We start from the raw sequence: 13356 nt of genomic DNA, 5'->3' as shown, positions 1-13356 counted from the left end.
GAAGAAGGGTCTAGGCCCGAAACGTCAGCCTTCCTGCTCCTCTGATGCTGCTTGGCCTGCTGTGTTCATCCAGCTCTACACATTGTTATGTTCCATTACCACTTGCTTTTGGCTATGAACCAATGACTTTTATTGAATCTCTCCTACCTTTCACCGTATTATAGATGTTTCCTTTTGTTCTGGTCCTTCTTGCCATCTGTCTATTTACCTAAAACCCATGATACTTCCAACATTTCCCAGTTCTGATGAAAGCTCATGGGCGATTGTTCTGTTTCTCTCTGCACAGATACGGCCAGACCCAAGTCTTTCCAGAATCTTCTGCGTCCAATTAAGCTAGTGGGTCTGCGGACAGCCAGTGCAGGTGAGTGAAAACACATTCGAGCTGCAGCCCTTCTAACAGTTGACAGAGCCCTCTCTGCTGTTGCAACTCACGTGGAGATTGAGACAGGGATAGAAACGTGAGATGGAAGAGGCCTAAGCTATCCTTGTTGGGAGCATTTTGGAGCAACTTTTGGTCATCCCCGGCCAGAGTCCCCAGCTGCCCCCTACAGGTCTCCAGCTTAAAATGCAGTTGGATCTCAATAACAACAGCACTGAGGACATGCAGTAGGAGAGCAAGTCCTTCAACCTGGTGGAACGTTTGTTTTAATCCACAATAAAATATTTATCATTGGGTCAGCTAGTGTATTACTGATGAATCCTAGGAAATAATCCTCACAGAGAAAGGACATGAACTGAATCCTAATGATACCTGCTCTCTCAGCAGACGTATAAACTCAGCACAGGCTGAGGTTTCCATGTATAAACATTAATAAATGCATTACAAGATTTCAACCGATAAATACATTATTGTTGTGACACGCATTTGAATTTTATTACAATCCTTATTTTGTACATCGGAAACTAGAATTACTAGGAACAAGTAGTGAAAATTTTCAAATAGTTCATCAAAAAGTATCACCAAACACTTTCTACGTAGGGAAATATAATTGTAAATATTACTGCACTCTGAGAATTTCAATATTGAATATTGAATAAGTGCACTACCAAAATTCGAGACAGCAGGAAGGCTTGTGCAGAGGGAACATGCACAAATGCAAACTTTAATTATTACAATTACTATATTTCTACTTCTTCCTGTGTTCCATTTTAAATTGCTAAGGGTTGATAATGGAACCTACCCAAATAAGTCTGTCACCTTGTAATTATATTAAGCACCAGTGGTGGTGCTATAGAACACCAGTCCTATAAAACACTTCCCAACAGCGAAGGCTGGGATCCAGTGTAAACTCAAACTCAAAAAAAAGGCTACATCTCTGTTCCCAAAATGCTACAAGTTTGGCTACTTAACTAGAAGTAAGATTGAAATCAGAATGTGACGTACCTTTGAGGCTAACATACATTGTTTTGATCTAATTCTCATTTTCTCACTTCGCCTGGACACTTTATGCAGTGTTATGGGAGATTAACTGTGGATATAAATAGACCGATTGGTCGATGGTTTGGCAAAGTTTAAATCTGGATCAGAGCGGTGACTCTTGTGCTGCTGTTAGCTGAGGAGAAAGGCTTTCGGTAGTTCACAGCCATTTGGGAGAGAACAGAAGGCACCTTTCATTGTTTATGTCATGCTCCTTAGTTAAACTACATTGCAAAAGAAAAAAACAGATTAGACTGCAGTCTAACTCTTTCATAATTTTCCTCTGAAGTTAAAAAAGCTGTTGCTAAGTATCTGTTAATAACTTCCATACCACAGACTCCCTCATCCAAAAACGACGGAAAAACACTGTGGGCTGCAGAGGGAGAGATTGTCAGTGGAAATGGAGTGCATCTGTTTGCTGTATTTTCACACACATCTGGGGGTTCTCCACATTACTGACTCAGCAGCTGTGTTGCAAACTCTTCCCAAACAATAACTGCACTTGGAGTTACTTAGACCAAATCAGAAGGCTCGTTGCTTTATAACACACAGAATCATAGAATTCCTACAGGACGGAAGCAGGCCATTCAGTCCATCGGGTCCACACCAACCCTCCAAACACACCCACCTAGACCTACCTCATCTCTTTAACTGTGCATTTCCCATAGTTAATCCAACCAGTCTGAACATCTATGTGCAATTTCAGCATGGCCACCAATCCATCCAAACTGCTCATCTTTGGACAGTGGGAAGAAACCCACACAGACACAGGGAAAATGTGTAAACTCCACACAGACAGTCACCCAAGGCTGGAATCGAACCCAGATCCCTGTGAGGCAGCAGTGCTAACCACCGAGCCACTGTGCCACCCATGTTTATTGCATGTACGGGACAGCACAGGAACCATGCTTGACAAGAACTGAATAGATTCATTTCCTTTTGTACCTGAAGGATATTTGGTTATTATTCAGATGTTACTTCAGGGAGTCAGACCACAACTGTCAATAGTTCAATGTAAATCATGAGTTGTCTCCACTACATGCATTTATACAATCATAATTTGTGTTCAATACTTGTATCAAACTCAGTGACATTGGTTGTAACCAGCCCTCGTGATCCCATCAGTCGAGTGCAGGTTATATAAAACCCTTGGAATTACCTCTCATTCTGATCTGCAAGGTGCCTGTGTTGTATTTGCTGAATTTCAGGAGGAAACTGAAGTGAATCCCTCACCACATAAAAGACCAGGCTCTAGCAAAGTCAGGACAATACTACCAAGACCTTTATAAATGATAGGAGAGACATGTATATGGAAATCCCATTCCCACGTTTGCCAGTTCACATGTTTGCAGTAGAGGGAGGGGTGTGGCATGTATTGCCCGAGAGAGATACCTAAACTCTGCACAAACATTTGAAATTAATTCCGATATTAATGCTCCAGGGCCTTTAACTGGAAGGTACGCGAGTCACAATTTTGCATGAATAGCATAAAACGTCATGAAGGCAGATGAGTTCTGCTTAAGTGTAATGGTCTGAACTTATTTAAATCTCCAACAAAAACAGAAGTTGCTGGAAAAGCTCAGCAGTTCTGGCAGCATCTGCAAAGAGAAATCAGATTTAATGTTTCGGGTCCGGTGACCCTTCCTCAGAACTGCTTCTTGCAATAAATGAAGACGTTAAATGGCAGAAGAAAGCTATTTTTCAAAAGCATTTTGAGTAATTTAATTGGCTTATTGAAGTACGATGATGTAATGCTACCTTGTTGATATGGTTTTTTCCCTTATCAATTTCCTTCCATTGATTTGTGGGATGCACCTTCTGAAAAACAGGGCTCTGGATATAATGGAAGTGATGGAAACCATGCCTATATACCAGACAATGCTTGGTTTGCAAACACACAACTCGCATATCAGCGCGCAAACAAAAGATCTTTGTTGGCTTGGCCATAAAGTTGGTGCAGCTGCGAGGCTCAAGGAAGAGGAAAAGAAGCTGAAAGGTCACAGCAGGAAGTGTGGCTGTTGCCATTGGTGAGGAAAGGAGTACAGAAAGGCAGAAGACAGCCAGGGTCAGAAGTCAGCCTGAACAAATGGGAGGACTAGAAGATGCAACAGAAACACAGAAACTACAAGCTATGGAAGGCATTTGAAATACTTACGTGCTCAGTTTTAATTTGAGTTGGCGGAACACCAAAAAAGCCAATGCAGGTTGATGAGAAGGACTTGAATGTGGGGTACGTTACACCAGCAGAATTTGGATGGGCTGAAGCTATGGTGGAGTACAAGGGACCAACCAGAAAGACCTTTGAATAGTGGAGCGGTAACAAAGGCACAAGTGACAGCTTCAGCAGCCATCATGGTGAGGGAATGGTGACAGGGGAAGATGAGGCAGTCTCCATGAAGAAGAAGATCAGAAACTCAACTCTGGGGTCAACTGGTAGTGAACACTGAATACTGACATGCAAGGTATCGTTCACCATGTGCCTTCTAGATGTGTCAACTAGCACAACAATTTGTTCGGAAAATGCTTGGCAACTGGCCTCTAAACCCAAAGAGGCAATGATTTATACGGATCTGATTTCTCTAAATATTTCCGAGCCACCATTGGCCCTCAAGTCCCGCAACCACAGATCGTGTCGCTAATGTTCCTGACAAACAGGTACGCAAAAGAAGTGGTTTCCGCAATGAATTCTCAAAACAAATCTGCAATTGAAGATTAGCGTCAGTGATGGTGCTGTAAAACCAGGACTGGTTTGTCTTAAATACCAAACTGTTTCACCAATGTCCTTTAGGGAAGGGAGCCTGCCATCATGATCCAGTCGGCCTTCAAGTGACTCCAGACTCTCAGTAATGTGGCTAATTCTGCTGTGCATTCTGAAATGGCCTAGTAAATCATTCACTTCAAGGGCCCGTGAGGGATGGACAACAAATGTGGATGCAGGAAATATGCACCATTCACGTATACAATATTTAAAAACCACTTCCTTCTCATTCCTGTTTGCAGGGATAGAGGAAAAGAAACATCAGAAAGACCTTTGGATTTGGATCAGAACTCCATTCAATATACACTTACCCAAGTGACTCAGGGCTTCTTTATCCCAGGGCCAGGTGGCAGCTCCAGCCAGCTCCTCCCTCACCGAGTTTGCAAAATAGACGTTCAGGTACATTGAGCAATTGATCTGCAGTGTCTCCTTCAGCTCCTTCACACTCATGTAGGTCCTAAGCAATGGGAAGAAAACAGCGTTGGGTTTAGTTTCCAACAGCGGGTTTTATTGATCAGGTGACAAAACCACAGGAAGTTATTCCAATCTTATAAAAAGTGACAGCAGAGTGACACATGACATCGGAAATCCAAAAGAATTGAGAAAAAAGTGACAGAGATGACAATCGGACTTATCGGACTTAAGGCTGAGAGATGGCGGCATGGTGGCTCAGTGGTTAGCACTGCTGCCTCACAGCTCCAGGGACCTGGGTTCAATTCTCAGCCTTGGGCGACTGCCTGTATTGTGTTTGCACATTCTCCCCGTGTCTGCGTGGGTTTCCTCTGGTTTTCTCCCACAGTCTAAAGATGTACAGGTTAGGTGGATTGGCCATGCTAAATTGCCCCTAGGGATATGTAGATTAGGTGGGTTATAGGAGGATGGGTCTGGGTAGGATGCTCTGAGGTTCGGTGTGGACTTGTTGGGCCGAAGGACCTGTTTCCACACTGTAGGGATTCTATGATCAGCACAGGGGTAGAATTTTGGAGGAGGTTTTCCTTCACCATTCAATATAATTACTTTCCTAAACCATCGCCAGTACTGATAGAACAATGGCAGCATGTGCCTTACACTATGTACCCAGATTCCCATGGAATGTCTGCAGTATTTACACCAAAATCAGTCCGAGGGCATTAAAAATGCACTGTTCACAAACACAAGTGAACACAAACCGAAAGTCAACACCAACCGTAGTGAAGCTACAAATCAGAGAAATCCTTTCTCCTTCCAACCCCATCTACACTGAAGAATGGGTAACTGGCACTAAATAAAACCAATGCCAATTGAAAGCCCCAGAACACCTAAGGGGTTACATGCTGCTCCTGAATGGACCAGGATTTAACCGTGGAACTCAACTCCTGAAAGGGTAAACACATAGAGTCTTCAGCAGAGGTGGACAGGCCTAGAGTGTGCTGGTGACGTGTTTCAGCTCCTTCGTCACACAGATGTAGGAACGATGGTTCCCCTCGCTGGGGGTGTGGGATGGTCTAAGATCAGGGGCCACAATCTGAGAATAAGGGGTAGGCCACTTGGCAGATGAGAAGGAATGGCAGAAAGCGAAGGCATTCTTTTCAATACAAAGAGATCCTGATCAACTGGGGCAGAGGGCTGAGGAGTGACAGATGGAGTTTAATTGGATAAATGCGAGGTATTGCATTTTGGTAAAACAAACAAGGGCAGGACTTATACAATTAATGGTAGGGGCTTGGGTACTGCTGTAGAAAAGAGAGACCTAGGGTTTGGCTACATGATTCTTTGAAATTTGTGTCACAGGTAGGCCAGGTGGTTAAGAAGCCATTAAGCATGCTTGGAGATAGCAAGAGCTGCAGATGCTGGAGTCAGAGACAATACAGTGGAGAGCTGGAAGAACACAACAGGCCAGGCAGCATCAGAGGAGCAGGAAAGTTGACGCTTTGGGTCAGGACCCTTCTTCAGAAATGGGGAGGGGGAAGGGAGCTGGGAAATAAATAGAGAGGAGGGGTGGGGCTGGGGAAGGTAGGTGGGATGGTGATAGGTGATTGCAGGTAGGGAGTGTTGGGGATTGGTTAGTGAGGTGGGAGAGAAGATGGACAGTTTTTGTCAGGTCAAGGAGGCAGGGATGAGAGGGAGGGTTGGTCATGGGATGAGGCTGAGATGGGGAGATTTTAAAACTGGTGAATTCCATGTTTAGGTCATCGGGCTGTAGGCTCCTGAGGCGGAATATGAGGTGCTGCTCCTCCAGTTTGCTGGTAGTGTCATTGTGACACTGGAAGAGGCCCAGGATGGACATGTCACCCAGGGAGTGGGAGGGGGAGTTAAAATCGGTGACAAGAAGGTGCTGTCGTTTGTTGCATACAGAGTGCAGATGTTCTACGAAACGGTCTCTGAGTCTACGCTTGGTCTCACTGACGTAGAGGATGTCACATTGGGAGTAGCGGATGCAGTAGACCACGTTGGAGGATGTGCAGATGAACCCCTGTCTAATGTGGAAGGTTTGTTTTGGGCCTTGAATAGAGGTGAGAAGAGAGGTGTAGGGGGCAGGTGTAGCACTTCTTGCAGTTTCAGGGAAAGGTGCTGGGAAAGGTTGGGTTAGTGGAGTGTGCAGCAGACAAGTGAGTCGTGGAAAGACCGTTCCTACGAGAGGCAGATAGGGGTGGGGAGGGAAATATCTCTTTGGTTGTGGGGTCAGATTGTAGGCGGCGGAAGTGGCGGAGAATAATACATTGGATGAGGAGGTTGGTGGGGTGGTATGTGAGGACAAGGGGGATTCTGTCTTTCTTTTTGTTGGAGGGAGGGGATGTGAGGGCAGAAGTGCAGGAAACGCAAGAGATGCGATTAAGGGCATTTTTGATTACCGGAGTGGGGAAGTAGTGGTCCTTGAAATAGGAGGACATCTGGGATGTCCAGGAATGGAACACTCCATCTTGGGAGCAGATGTGACAGAGGCAGAGGAATTGGGAGTAAAGGATCACATTCTTACAGGAAGGTGGGTGAGAGGAGGTGTAACTGTGGGAAAGTCGGTGGGCTTGAAACAGACATCAGTTTCTAGGCGGTCACCAGAGATGGAGACGGAGAGGTCCAGGAAGGTGAGGGAGGTATCAGAGATGGTCCAGGTGAATTTGAGGTTGGAGTGAAAGGTGTTAGTAAAGTTGATGAACTGTTCAAGCTCCTCGTGGGAGCAAAAGGCAGCACCGATACAGTCATCGATGTAGCAGAGTAAGAGGTGGGGGATGGTGCCAGTGTAACAGCGGAAAAGGGACTGTTCCACATATCCTATGAAGAGACAGGCATAGCTCAAACCGATATGGGTGCCCACAGCCACCCCTTTAGTTTGCAGGAAGTGGGAGGAGTTAAAGGAGAAGTTGTTTAGGGTCAGGACGAGTTTTGTTAAGCGGATGAGGGTGTCGGTGGAGGGGGACTGGTTGGGCCTGCGGGAGAGGAAGAGGCCTTTAGGCCCTCTGCGTGGGGAATGCAAGTGTACAGGGACTGGATGTCCATACTGAAGATGAGGTGTTGGGGGCCAGGGAAATGGAAGTCTTGGTGGAGGTGGAGGTGGAGGGTGTGGGTGGTGTCCCAGATGTAGGTGGGGAGTTCTTGGACCGGGGGAAAAAGACAGAGTCAAGGTAAACGGAGATAGATTCAGTGGGGCAGGAGCAGGCAGAGACCATGGGTCGGTTGGGGCTGTCAGGTTTGTAGATTTTGGGAAGGAGATAGAAACGGGCGGTGCAGGGTTGGGAAACGATGAGGTTAGATGCTATGGATGGAATGACACCTGAGGTGATGAGGTTATAAATGGCCTGAGAGACGATGGTTTGGTAGGCAGGGGTGGGGTCATGATCGAGGGGGCAGTAGGAGGAGGTGTCAGAGTTGGCACCTGGTCTCGGTTATGTAAAGGTCAGTGCACCATACCACTACTGCACCTCCCTTATCTGCAGGTTTCGTGGTGAGGTTGGGGTTGGAGTGGAGGAGCAGAGGGCTGTGCATACTTGCCTTCATTGCTCAGAAATTTGAGTAAAGGAGTTGGGACGTCATGTTGAGGTTGTACAGGACATTAGTGAGGCTTCTTATGGAGTACTATGAACAGTTCTGGTCACCTTGCTGTAGGAAGGATATAATTAAATTATAGAAGGTTCAGAAAAAGTTTACCAGGATGTTGTCAATAATGGAGGGTCTGAGTTTTAAAAATAGTCTGGATAGGCTGGGGCTTTTTCACTGGAGCACAGGAGGTTGAGGAGTGACCTTACAGAGGTTTATAAAATCATGAGGGGTATACTTAAGCTGAATAGTAAGGGCCTTTTCCCTAGGTAGCAGAGCTCAAAACCAGGGGACATATGTTTAAGGTGAGAGGAGAAAGTTTTAAAAAGGACAACCTTTTTACACGGAGAGTGGTTTATGTGTGAAATGAACTGCAAGAGAAAATGTTGGATGCAAGTAGTTACAACATTTAAAACATTGGATGAGTACATAAATAGGGAAGGTCAGGAGGGATACAGTCCAAAGGCAGGCAGGTGGGACTAGTTTAGTTTGGGAACATGGCTGGCGTGGAGTAGTTGAACCAAAGAGTCTGTTTCTGTGCTATATGACTCTATGACTCTATCACATTATGTGCAACCAATAGGGAAGGGTGGGTGGGTGGGGTGAAGTGGATGTATAAAGGAAGGGGAATGAGTACATCCGTCCTCACCCAGAAGCATAACAGTTTGGCATATTTTATCTGAATGCATTCTGAATTGGGTAAACCTTGCCTGGACTCTTGTCCTAACAAAATGGGGACTCTTGCCAGGATTTGAACACACAGATAGAGTGCAGAGAATGGGAGGCGGTCAGAGAGCTCGCATACCAGATTACAACTCTGACTCTGACTACGGTTACCAATCCCTGCCATGGCACCGCTGAGAGTATGGACCAAGTTAAACAAATGCCTGAGAATTGCTGGGATTTTGAATCCAAACAAAGGGGAGGTCACATTTGCCCAGAGGGAGGCAAGCAAGCCTGCAGCAATACTGACAGATACCGGGATCAGGCAAACTCTACTGTGGGGAGAAGGCAAGGCCTTCGCACCAGAGGGTGCAGTAAGAGCTAAGGTGCTGGTAAAAGGGATTGAAGGAGGGTACATGCCTATCCCCTTTACTGAATCCGTCTGAAGTGCGACCTTGTGTTGCGATAAGTGACCATAGGAGACATACCTGCTTTGCCTGTGAATGGGATCTACCTACTCTTTAGCGGTGATCTGGCCATTTCATAGGTAAAAGTACCCGCGGTGATTTCTAAAAAGACCACTGAGGTTATATCTAGGTCTCTCTGCTCTGAACACCCAAAACTCCCAGAGTCAATTCTATTGCTTTTCTCCCACGTTACTAGTGCTACTGCTGGGATACTGTCTTGATTCACAGTCTTTGCTAGATCCCGTGCCTTCAGCCATTTCCTGATACCACATGGAGTGGGTCTAAGTGCTTGTGGCTGGAGACCTCAGAAGAAAATAAAGGTGGATCACAAAATCATAGAATCACAGAACAATTATAGCGCAGAAGGAGACCAGTTAGCTGGTTCTCTCTTTTCTGATCTGGAGTGATTGTAACAAGGTCAGCCAGCTAGACCTCACGAGTTCCCTGATTGAGGCTGTTAAACTGGTCCAATCAGGGACCACTGGCTGACAGATATAAACAGGAGTGTCAGAGATGCTAACACTCTGGAAGCTGAATGACGCAGTACTAAAGTCAAGGATGGTTCACGTGTAAATAAAGGGTGACTTGGTGACAGGATAGCGGCCTCTATGGAATCATTTCATGGTCCTCTGAGGGACAAATTCACTGAGTGCCACTTCCCCATCTTCTTCCTTGGCAAAGATACCTAAAAAGTACTCATTAAATACCACAGCCACACTCCCTACTTCCACCTGTATATCATCTTTTTGGTCCCTCATCAGACAATGCCTCCTTTTACCACCATTTTACTTTATAATTGAATACAAAATATTTTTAATCTAAGCTGCCAGGTTTTTCTCACTCACTTTTTCCACTTCTCTCTGAACCCTCACTTGACATCTGTCATAAGCATTGTAATCTTTATCTGTTTCCTCACCCAGGGAGCTCTGGATGTGTTTAGAAAAAGAAAAGTGCTGGAGATCACAGCGGGCTAGACTGCATCCATGGAGAGAGAGCAAGCTAACGTTTTGGGTCCAGATGACTCTTCATTAGAGTTGACATGAAGTGTACAGGCAGCAGCATTTATTCAGTGGTGGTGGTGGTGGTGGTGTGAGGTGCTGAGGGAGAAAGGATGTTGACAATTAAGTGATCAGAATGTGAGAATAGCAGAACAATGGTGTGTCTAACTGCCAAACAGACAGTCCCGCTGGGGTGGAGGGAGGACATGGTGACAGAGAATATAACAAGTAAAGCTAAAACAAAGGGCAGGAATGGGAGTGAGTTCACAATCTGAAGGTGTTGAACTTAATATTAAGTCCAAAAGGTTGTAACGTGGTTGTGTTTGTCCTGCCTTTTGGGACTGTACTTGAACCATCTCTTCTTTAAATATTTCAGGTACGGTCTTACCTGATCATCTTTGACTCCAGTTTATGAACTAGATCTGTCCTAATATTGGTTCCTCACCAGGAAACTGGTCCTGCCCCTGGTGGAACCAGTTCAGCCTATACAGGTTGCACTGCCCCAGCAGCCAGTCTCAGTGTCCCATTAATCCACAGCCCTCCCTCCTCCGTCATCTCTGCAGCCACATATTCAACTGCTCGATCTTCCTGTTTGTATATGCACTCACACATGACGACCCAGAGTAACCAAGATGCAACTACTTTTGAGATCCTACTTGGCTCCTTAAATTCTCAGCACATTCCTTTTTCGACCTGTATCTTTGGTACCAATGTGGACCACACCCACTGGCTGCTCACCACCGCCCCCGTCACTAACAGGGTGCTCTGCAGTTGTTAAATGACATCCTTGACACCGGCACCAGTGAGACAACATCCAACCACAGATGCTTCTCTTCTTTATTCTTACATGGGATCTGGGCATCACTAGCAAGGGCAGCATTTGTTGCCCATCCCTAATCAGCGCTCGGGTTACTAGGTCACTGCACAGCACTTTACAAAGTGAACCACTTTGCTGCATGCCTGATGTCACGTGTAGGGCAGATGCAGTAAGATAATTACTTTCCCTAAAGGGCATGAGGGAACTAGAAAGGTCTTTACAACAACTAACAATAACCTGTTAGCACCCCTACTGAAATTAGTTTTCAGTTCAAGGTGATATTAATTTTCATCATCTGCCATGATGTGATTCAAACTCATACCTCCAAAACAATAGCCTGGACCGGCTGGATTGCAGCCAGTGGCATTACCACCGTGCCACTGTCTCCCCATTCATAGATTCATATCCTGAATTGAATTCACATTCAAGTGCCTGTTTGTTCCCTTATCTACACATCACCAATAAGTTATGACCCATCTATTCTTCTTTGTGTTTTTGTGCAGCTAAGCCAGCTGTGGTTCTATGGATCTACCTTTAGCTGCATTCCCCAGATGAACCTTCACTTTCATCAGTATTCAGAACTTAATAAAAGCAATACATTGCAAGTGCTGGAAATCTGGAAAAGGAACTGAAAATGCTGGAAAAGCTCAGCCAATCTGGCAGCAACTGGGCTGAGATAAACTGAGCTAATGACTTGAGTTAAGTAGGACTCTGCTTCAAGATGGAATACTGTTTGGACAGAGAAAGAGAGATCCATCCAAGCAACTCATGTACTACACATCTATCCCTCCTTGGGTGTCAACCATTGCCTTTCATCCTGCAGACTCTTAGGTGACAGACGAGCACATCTATAAGGCTGCTATTCACAAAGCTTTCTTGTCAGAGATAAACCACAGAGGCCAGCTGTGCTCCAGAACTGTAATCACTGAATCCCTACAATGTGGAAGCAGGCCATTTGGCCCATCAAGTCCACACCAGCTCTCCGAAGAGCATCCCACCCAGACCCACCACCCCTATTCTATTGCTGTAATCCCGCATTTCCCATGGCTAACCCACCTATCCTGCATATCCCTGTGCACTATGGGCAATTTAAGCATGGCCAATTCACCTAACCTGCACATTTATGGACTGTGGGAGGAAACCACAGCATCCGAAGAAAACCCACGCAGACACAGGGAGAATGTGCAAACTCCACACAGACAGTTGCCAGAGTCTGGAATCGAACCTGGGTCCCTGGCGCTGTGAGACATCAGTGCTAACCACTGTGCCATCCTCTGAACAAACCCCCACATCCACCCCACCTGTCCTTGAGATGCAGCTCAATTTTAACCTTGCATTCTCTCTTGATAGCTGCCTGAAGCCAGCAACACACTACTTTTGGTGATTTTTTAAACCTCACCTTCTCAAAATGTGTTCATCTGGCTCATAGGGAGTATGGCCATTGGTGTATTGCAGTGGGCTAAATGGCCTGTTTCTGCACTGCAACATCTGTGCGACTCTGGATAATTCTAACGACCAGAGGGTTGTACATGAACTTGTCAACCCCAGGCAGAGGGCGATGAGACTGGCAGGCCACATTTTCGCATCTCGGTGGTGAAGGCTTCGAAATGAACTCCACACCAGCTGAGGCCTCATCCTTAAAACTTTAAGGAATTCTGATCCATTTATTTTCTTTGGGGATGATGTCAATTTTAAGAATCATTGTTATTGCTGGCATTACTCTGCACCCTCCGAGACTGTGAAAGATTACTCAAACCCTTAATTGTAAAATTGCTGTGTGAAACTGTGTGTGACAGATAGGTATGCAAAGGAAATGTCGGGCAGATACATTTTGACAGATTTGAAACACTGCCCGACTGAATACTTGGAGCACGAGGCATGGTTTGTAGCTTTAACACTGGTGCAGGCTACGTATGTGCTTCAGCAGAATGTGTGTGATACACAACAGGAATGCAGTGACTTCAACCTTTGCAAAGTTTCTATTCATTTGGATTCTAGGAATTCTGAAAAAGGGCAATAATTGAAGCACACTCTTTCATCACCAGGACTTGACTGCTGTTCGTCAACTGGTGATGCTTGTTTACTGGTTTGCAAAGACCCTTAATCGACATTAAATGGTCCTGGGCATACTTTGTGTGCACACTAGCTACAAAATATGCGCAGGTTTTCTACTGGCTGACAGTGACATGCCTCCCAGTGATCATCACGCACAGAGTGTTTCCATA

General features: G+C 45.6%; 1 protein-coding gene across 1 annotated transcript in view; it reads right to left on the bottom strand.

Moving 5' to 3' along the window:
* The window catches only part of LOC109930284 (pappalysin-2), a 340597-nt gene that overhangs the window by 261874 nt on the left and 65367 nt on the right, over nt 1–13356 (bottom strand). Inside the window, exon 3 of the mRNA XM_048602074.1 lies at nt 4487–4632. Coding sequence (XP_048458031.1) covers nt 4487–4632 — 146 coding nt within the window. The remainder of the gene's footprint in view (nt 1–4486; nt 4633–13356) is intronic.

This window comes from Rhincodon typus, chromosome 10 (genome assembly GCF_021869965.1).
Source record: "Rhincodon typus isolate 14 chromosome 10, sRhiTyp1.1, whole genome shotgun sequence".
Taxonomy (NCBI): domain Eukaryota; kingdom Metazoa; phylum Chordata; class Chondrichthyes; order Orectolobiformes; family Rhincodontidae; genus Rhincodon; species Rhincodon typus.
Note: the sequence above shows the minus strand (reverse complement) of the source record. Positions and strands in the feature narration are given on the sequence as shown.